This window comes from Oryzias latipes, chromosome 5 (genome assembly GCF_053564925.1).
Source record: "Oryzias latipes strain Hd-rR chromosome 5, Olatipes_Hd-rR_3.1".
NCBI lineage: Eukaryota > Metazoa > Chordata > Actinopteri > Beloniformes > Adrianichthyidae > Oryzias > Oryzias latipes.
Window position 1 is genome coordinate 16,195,907 of NC_136241.1, and position 9,290 is coordinate 16,205,196.

General features: G+C 38.8%; 1 protein-coding gene across 1 annotated transcript; it reads left to right on the forward strand.

Annotated features, from left to right (window-relative positions):
- Positions 1 to 529: 529 nt before the first annotated feature.
- On the forward strand, positions 530 to 6,945 carry cyp24a1 (cytochrome P450, family 24, subfamily A, polypeptide 1). Its single transcript, XM_023954958.2, has 12 exons — positions 530 to 1,037; positions 1,168 to 1,358; positions 1,476 to 1,569; positions 1,674 to 1,767; positions 1,926 to 2,017; positions 2,306 to 2,417; positions 3,306 to 3,451; positions 4,859 to 5,025; positions 5,548 to 5,626; positions 5,842 to 6,039; positions 6,142 to 6,253; positions 6,462 to 6,945. Exons 1-11 carry the CDS (start codon positions 780 to 782, stop codon positions 6,250 to 6,252), a joined length of 1,542 nt encoding a protein of 513 aa, XP_023810726.1. The 5' UTR covers positions 530 to 779; the 3' UTR covers position 6,253; positions 6,462 to 6,945.
- The last annotated feature ends 2,345 nt before the right edge of the window (positions 6,946 to 9,290 follow it).

Consider the following 9,290-nt stretch of genomic DNA (forward strand, 5'->3'; position numbering starts at 1 on the left):
CCTATACTTGTTTGGTCCGATTTGAAACCTCGGATTCACTGAAATTAAGAGTTTTGCCCAAAGTATTGATGCTGGTGCGACGTTTCTGCGTCTTTAAGCGCAGGTTGTATGGAACTGCACTTGACCAAAGAGCCCAGCGTATCAACCGATGTTCAGCCCCAATGTTGAATGTAAAGACTGGGGCACATCTAGAGCATCCAATTCTACTTTGCGTCATGAAAATCTGAAGATGATCAAGCAGACTTTGCCTTTTTAAAAGCACCCTTACTTTCAGCAAGGAAGTGTCTTAGAATAAACTTATTCTAAGGAAACAAAAAAAAAAGTTTCCTTCCCTCGTCAACAAACACAAAGAACGCAAACACACAATTTGCAATCGGTCAAATATTTGCCTGTCGCTGTTGTGTGACAGGAGTGTTTGATTTCGGTTCTTCCAATCACGGGTCTCTGTGAGTCCGGGTTCAAACGAACCGTCACCTTCGTTGGGACCTGCGTGTTTATTTATAAAGCAAAGGTGGGGGCGGGTGGGTTCACGGCACATCCACCATTTATCTGAGGTCATACGATCCTCTCAACGTGGGTCCATAAATGAATGGTGGGCTCGACAGCCACACCATGCAGGAGCGGTCCTTGATTGGTTCGGTGCACCGCAGGAATAAACACTCTCAAGGTATATATATTGGAGCAAGGTGTGTCACTTCCAAGAAACTAGAACCCACTTCTAGATAGCCCATTGAAGAGCTGCCGTCCAACATCAGAACAGGAAACAAACACAGCTGAGAATGAGGGCGCAGGTCCAAAAAGTTCCACAGATTGTGGAGCTGCTGAAGAAGAAGTCTTTTGGGTTGCAGCATTTCAAGCCAACATCCTCAGTGTGCGTATTGGAGGAGAAGGATGCTGTGGCGCCGGCGCAGTGCCCTCACGCTGCCTCCAGGACGCACGGCTTGGATACGATCCCGGGACCCACAAACTGGCCGCTGGTTGGGAGTTTGTTTCAACTCCTGTGCAAAGGAGGCTTAACCAGACAGCACGAGGCATTGGTACAGTATCCTTATAAACACCTCCATTTCTGCTTGTTTTTTTTAATTAAAATGTTTTCTCTTTATTCATTTTTGAATAAACTTTTAGTTTTGACTTCAATTAAAAGCCTTTTTTATTTTCTTACTTTAGATCGATTATCACAAAAAGTTTGGCAAGATTTTCCGGATGAAGCTGGGCTCCTTTGAGTCGGTGCACATTGGCGCACCTTGCTTGCTGGAGGCGCTCTACAGGAAGGAGGGCAGTTACCCTCAAAGGCTGGAGATCAAACCCTGGAAAGCATACAGAGACATGCGAAACGAGGCGTACGGACTGCTCATTCTGTAAGTAATATTTCAGACCTTTTCTTGGATAACAGAAAGAAAAAAAACTAGAGGGGGAGAGTCAAGGGAGAGTTTTTCAGGAAAGTGTGCTGAAGATTGCGTCTGGTTAACTTGTAGTGAGGGAAAAGACTGGCAGAGAGTGAGGAGCGCGTTTCAGCAGAAGCTCATGAAGCCGACAGAAGTGATGAAACTTGACGGAAAAGTAAATCAGGTCAGATTCTCATTTGTTACTTCGCCATTTTCGAGTTTAATGACGTTAAGTTGTTGTGAACCTAATTGTTGTTGGTTTTTTTTTACAACGCATGCGTACAACAGGTAATGATGGACTTTGTCGAAAGAATCGGAAGAATCAACAAAAATGGAAGAATTAAGGATTTGTACTTCGAACTTAATAAATGGTCCTTTGAAAGTAAGTTCATTCTGTTTTTGTCTTTTTGTGATAGAATTTGTTTGAAAAAGTTTGAAATACAGCAGATTTTATACAACTTTCTGTAAAAATATGTACATCTACCCTTCTTCAAAGTTTGAAGTTCTTTTTCTGATTTTTGCTCCTTCTTTATTCCTTAGCCATTTGTCTTGTACTCTATGACAAGAGGTTTGGTCTGCTGCAGGAAAAAGTCAATGAAGAAGCCATGCACTTCATCACAGCAGTGAAAACAGTAAGTATCTTTCATCTCCTTAGAACACTGTGACATGTAAGACAAGACAGTTGAGATGATCTGTGTGAAGCTGATGCTGATTTTCTCCAGAAGATTACAGAAACATCCAGATTCACATCAGCTAACAGCTGTCTAGTCTTGCTGGTTAGACTGGGGAAAAAACAATAACCTATCAATCACGATGTGTGATAAGTGGGGGCCTTCAAAGGTGTCTGGGGCAGTGGGTGCACAAAGAGACCAAGAATTTTCCATTTATTTTTCCAATTCTTCTCTTTTGTTTCTCTGTAGATGATGAGCACGTTTGGAATGATGATTGTCACACCTGTGGAGTTCCACAAGAGCTTTAACACCAAAACCTGGCAGAATCACACTGCAGCGTGGGACAGCATTTTCAGCATAGGTGAGCGGCAGCACAATCACTGGCTACCGTTTCTTCGGTACAACTTGTTTCCACTCCTCTGTGACGCGCAAAACAGTGTCAGTTCATTTCCAGTCAAATGATGGATAGGAAAATACAGAGTGGGTGAGAGGTTGATCTGAACCGGCTGCCTCTAAGTGTGTACTTGGTGCTCGAGGGGGAAATGATGGCTCAGAGTTGTAGTAAACTTGATGACCCACAGTGAAGAAATATGCCAAATATTTGTTGCTTGCAAGAGAAGGGGTGACAGAGTGTGGAGGAATACAATCCGGATTTAAGCCTTTACATTAAAGCACATTCTTTGCTGTGATTTGGTGGCAAATCTAAACACATGAAAGAAAATTTTGAGCATGATTTCAATGGGTGGAATTTTTCTTATTTTTTCAAATCAAGGGTACCATTTTTTTAAATAAGAAATGCTGTTCAGCCTAAAAAATGTCAATACATACAGTTAATGTCTTATTTTTTTTTAAATCTGCAGTGATGTAAAGTCAAGAAAATCCACACTCACACCCCTCATACTGGGTTAAAAAGAACCAAAAATGATGTTTGTCATATTTACCTGATAAGAAAAGTCAAATAATCAAGAACAAAACATATTGTTTCACACTCATCAGCGTTAAAATACAACCCACCACTATTGATTGAGAGCTGAAGGCAGACCTAACAATGCTCGGACATCAAATGATTTGTCGTATCACAAAAACGTGCTTATGTTTGGCGTCTGTTGCTGTGTCTGCATGCATAATGGCCCCTTAAAGCCAAAAGTGGATCATTAGTTGCTGATACATGTAAATGAGTGTTTACTAAATGTAAACAGAGCTATGTAAAGCAGTTGGTTCACAGTGTGATTGCTTTGTCCTTTCCCAGCCAAAGTCTACATCGACAAGAAGTTGAAGAAGAATGCCATCAGAGCTCCTGACGATTTAATCGGCGACATCTTACACCAAAGCAGTCTGTCCAAGAAGGAGCTTTATGCAGCCATCACCGAGCTGCAGGTTGGAGGAGTTGAGACGGTGAGCAACAACCTTCCTAAATTATGCCTGTGCAAATCAAGAGGAAACATACTTATATTGATGCCAAAGCATAAAAAGTAGGAGCAGAAGAGTCAGTCATGGCGAGGCTGAATAACAGCTTTGCATAAGGCCTACAATGGATTCAGGGTCAACAAGGTCACCCCTGACAGTTACCTTCTGGAAAAGTGTTACAATCCTTAGCAGCCAACAGTTAATATATTGACACCACATGGCGCTTGCTACAATATAATCACCTTGAACAGCTGATGACAGAGCCAGTGCTTCTTATTTGCATTGAAAGGGGGCCGTGCACCATAGACTTTGTCCCACTGTTGATTTCCCTCCTCTCTGAACTTCATCACCACATTCCTGTGATGTTTTTATTGTTATCTTTGTCACTTATGCTAGACTCAGGATTAGAGTGAGACAGAAGTCATATTGATCTTGAAGAAAGATCAAGAAAGTAAAGCAGCACCCGCGAGCTGAGATAAACAATTTGGATTTTTTGTATTGGGAAAGATTTTCCTTGATATTGACAGTGTTTGTGACAAAAATATCATTTTCGCTGCACAGATCCTCAAATGCCGTAGTTTGTTTATCTAATGCAGAATTTCTGTCTGTATGATCACTTTAAATAAAGCCCAAATTTCTATTCACAACTCTGTATTTTGAACGTTATGAGAACTGAAGATTGCATTTCTTTTTTAAATTCAATATTAGGGGATAGACTTTTGAAGCAGGACTTTGCCATTACTATAAAAACTTTATTAGTGTCAAAAATTTCAATTTAAACCTCCCAAATTGGTTTAAACCCATAAAATAAGACAGTGAATTATGGTTTAGGATTAATTATCTGGTGTTGAGGTAGTCCTCCGCTAGCATAAACTATATTTGTAAAGATAAGAAATAGGGGTCCCCACACAGGAGAGGTACTTTTTTGTACCTACTAGCTGTTCCGTGAGCATGACCTAATACTAGCTCTTGGTTATTTAAGCAAAAGCAAAGAAAAAAATTGTCATAAGTTCAGTCTTTCACAACTAATTGATTATGAATTACATGCAAAAATTATGAAGAAAAAAAAAGATTTTTTTTTTATTCGTGGCTCCCGGGTTTGTGCCAAGATTTCCGCCCTAAAAGTTAGAATACATTTATTTTCTGAAAGTCAGTGACTAAGCTGTCTATAGATAGGTACATGGTAATTCATGGACTTGACTAAATTAAAGTTAGGCAATCCAATTTGTCTGACTTAGTTTTTCATCTTTTGCCTCTTTTTCTGAAAAGTTTTTCCTATCTTAAGGAAGCAGATGTTACTTTGCCTCTAAAGCACATCATAAAAGACATTGGCGCCCCACAAGTAGGGATACCTGCCCTTAGCCACCCTTCTGACTTCTCTCTCTGTGTTCACAGACCGCCAACAGCATGCTGTGGGTCATTTTCAACCTGTCACGTAACCCTGATGCTCAGAGGAAGTTGCTGCAGGAGATCAGAGAGGTGGTGCCCTCAGACCAGAACCCAAGTGGGGAGCATATCAAGAGCATGCCCTACCTCAAAGCCTGCCTCAAAGAGTCAATGAGGTACAGGACCACACGGACACATCAACTTTGTTGGCAAGACGGGAGTTTTTAAAGAAAAGCAGCAGTAAACAGCAGACACAAACCTGTTTCCTCCCAAGTGTCCATATGCAGCAGAAAACTTGGGAGAAGCTAGTCGCACATATAGATATATCTGCCTGACAGCTCTTTGGATTAGGAGGGAAAAGGCCCATGGCGGTCTCAAAAACAAGCTTCACGTCATGCGGTGGCATGACCGCCAGCGGCACGTGGTCGTAGCTTAAAATCTTCCATGTGGTCACATTCAAATGTGCATACTCGGCTCCCTCTGCCCCCGTCTACTCGTGTAATCACGAGAGTTGTGGAACAGGGTTATTTAAGGCCATAACCCAAGCACATCTTAGGGAATTTAAATGAACTCTGGCTCGAGATTATGTCTCACCTCATTTGGTCCTGTGTATGTCTGGTTCCTGTTAAACAGCTTAGACACATGTATCATACTTCCCTGTGGCCACATTCCCATGTGTTCTTTTGTGTTTATTACAGGTTGTCACCTTCAGTCCCCTTCACCAGCAGGACCCTGGACAAAGACACTGTGTTGGGAGATTACGCCATTCCCAAAGGGGTAAGTGGCTTACATTCTTTTGAAAATGTACGTTTGATTTTTGAAACATGCTTAGTTTCGCTCACGTACTGTACTAACTCTGAATTGGGCAATTCTAATAACATGAGCCATTTGGTAACAAGGTCTTTATTAGGTTTTAACCTGATCAAGTAAAGTACAGATATTGCAATTATTTTCTACAATACAAATACTTTGTTTTTTTTTTAAATTTACAGACTGTGTTAATGATCAATAGCCACGCACTGGGCTCCAGTGAAGAATACTTTAATGACAGCAAGCAGTTTAAACCGGAGCGCTGGCTGAGGGAAAACAGCAACATCAATCCTTTTGCCCACGTCCCCTTTGGAATCGGGAAGCGGATGTGCATTGGTCGGAGACTGGCAGAGCTGCAGCTGCAGCTGGCAATGTGCTGGGTAAGATCTGTCATTTCACATCAGTGCACAAGACCGAAATGACTTTAAGCTCTGTAGTTTTATTGAATAAATTTCTATCTTTTGTTTTTCCCTTTCCTGCAGTTGGTTCGAGACTATGAAATCGTAGCAACAGATAATGAACCACTTGATGTGAGACACTCTGGACTTTTGGTTCCCAGCAGAGAATTGCCTGTTGCCTTCATCAAGCGATAGGGTAAGAATAAATTATGTTCCTGCCAAAATTAATAGCTTTAATAATACAAAGCCAGTCATAAAATGGATGTAAGCGCTTTGACACAAGCAAAATGTATCTGTTTTTTCCTCCCCAAATAATTGTAATGCCTGATGAAACCAGATTCTGAACTTTCTTTTACCCACTGTCAGATAAAATAACACCATGTTTTTCTTCCCTCTCGTCTCAGGCCTCATGTGAAAGTGTTCTGGATGTGACGACAGACAGCTGATGCGTCTGTTGTGATGGTCCTGATGGTCCAGTGACTCCTACCCACTGCTGCTCTGTACATAAAAAAATGACATGATTGCGCCTGAAATACCTCATCATTATTTAAAGGTGGTTTTGCAACTAAGTAAGACTGACCAAAACACACGATGTTATGTACAATTTAAAGATTGTAACAAGGCAGCTGTCTTTCAATCTTCATTATCACACTTGTAGAATGTAGATGTTAAACTATTACTTTATACTATTATTGTTTTGTTGTGTTTGTACATATCCATTTATATAGATCTATATATGTATATATCAGTCGTACATTCTGTTTATCTTTTTAATGTTTATTGGAGAATCACTACAATAATTAATATTGTATTCCTGTACGTTGTATTATGTAGAAACATATTTTATTCTCTGAAATAAATGCATTGATTGATACATCAAGCCATAAACTATGTGTCATGGTTTGTTTCTTCACTCTCCTCATTTCAAGACTGAATCTGAAGATGGATGAATTATATTTTTTACAGCTAACCTAACACAAGGGGTGTTTCCTTCACAGCAAACAACTATCAAGACCAAGTTAAATGAGGTTAACTTTTCTTTAATGAATTAATTAAATATATAAAACTTGAGTATCCATTTCAGAAGCTGGAAATTCACGAAAATCAAAAAATGCAACTGCTATGACTGCTCAAGCTTCAGTATCACGGCGGTTGTTGGTTCAATTTCTAAAGGGACAAGATAAAAAGATTAGCAGCCAAACTTTTTTATGATAAATAATCAACAAGTAGAAAATGTGCTACGAAATATGTTAGGCACTTCACAAACAATACTTTTTTGTTTAAAAAAGTTCTGCTTTTTTATTTATTTATTTATTTTTTACCTACAAGGTGGTTTGGAATTGGTTTTTTATTAACATTTTGGCAAACTGGTTTGGAATATCTTACCAGTTTTGGGCTTTAAACTCATACTTTACTATAATTTCTCAAATCTAAAAGGGTTATATTTGTAGTTTAGAATTAAAATTTAGAAATCAAAGCATGACATCAATCAGGCATCTATTTTGACGATTGAGAGTCTTTCATCTTGTGAACCACCAATTGGAGCCGGATATGTCATGTTTCACACCATTCTGGTTCAGAGTAGTACATGCAAATACTTTTACTTGTAATCCCACAATATATTTTTTTATTATTTGAAAGCTTTTTTTTTTTTACCACATTAGCTCACTATTCTTTGTAGAAAATTACATTTTTTTACCCAAATGCCAGAGTTGGCTCCCCCAGAAAAAAGCCTATCACAAATATATTCCATTTGACAACAACATAACATAAAAATAGCAAAATCGATAACAAACACATGCAGAAAAAAAACTGACTTAAAATTAAATGAGCTAAAGTAGCAAATCAGTAGAATCTAGTTCAGAAGTGTAAAAAACATTAAAAACTGATTATTTTCATGCAAAATCAGATTATTTTGAGTGGTTATGCTGTTTGGAACTGTCAAAGACCATACTTTATTCCATCACTTATTTGTAAATACACATTTTATATATGCTGTACATTTGATCTTTCCAAACCTTGCAGATTTGGCTTAATAGGAAATCATAACAGATTTTGGACAGCTGCTGGTCTTGATTTGAGCAGGAGGCGATAAAAGGGACTGCACTTATTTACAAGACCTAAGCCCTGAGTCTCAGAGTCACATACAAGTGGAACAACACTGCCACGGGACCAGGAATTAAATCATTAATTGACTATATTCAAGTATTACAAGTCTGTCTGGATATGAAGGTGACTGCTAATGCTGCCTAATACCAGCATCATGGGAACTGAATCCTCTTACGTGTTTCAGCTGCTCTGTCCAGTGTGAGACAAACAAAAACGTTGTCTTTGTGGTGTCTATATTGGCCTGAAAGCATGAAACAGTGAAACAGTGCACTCTCATATTATTTTCAGCGTTATCTAATCTATTTCACTAATTTTGTAATCAATTTGCATGTGTGGTTGTTCTGAACTAATCCAGCATCTACAAAGTCGTGTTGCACAACACAGTCTGCTGTTGTTGTACACTGAGGTTGAGAGGGGCCCTGTGTTGAGAAACTGAGTTATGAGGTGCTTTCTTTTACTTGAAAGTGTTTGAATTAAAATAAAAGACTAAATTCAACACTTAAAAATGCAATAAAGAGAGAGCAGAAGTAATCTGCAAAAATATTTTGAAACATTGTTCAAGAAATGATAACTGTGAGGCTAAGTCCCCAAAAGATGAGTAAAACAAGACTGCAGAGCAATGTTAAGTCTGTACAGTAACAAGGAAAAGCAACATTCACTGACACAACTGTGATTCCACTTGATCGCAGATTATCATGTGATAGAAGTGCATATTCATGTAGAATAAATTGTAAGATTGGATGTAAATGCATTTTCTGAACAAGTGCACTAAAAACAGTTGTGATTGCATTAAAACATTGTCCAAAAGTTGATTACTGATACAATCTTTTTAAAATTTCAAACAATAACTGAGATACAAAAAACTTTTTCTAAAAGAACAATAAACACATCATAGATGGCGGATAACTACGCACAACTTTCAAAAACACAACAGCTAAAAATAATGCTTGTGGACAATAACGTTTTGTTCTTCTTTATTTTAAGCTTAAGTTTGTTGAGGAGATGGTTTTTCTACCCATCCCTTTTACTTATGTTTCCATCTAATTTTCTGCAATGCGTTTCCTATTGGTTCCCATCCTTCTAATGCCTCATGTGATCTGATCTTTCAGTTTGAAAACTGTCTC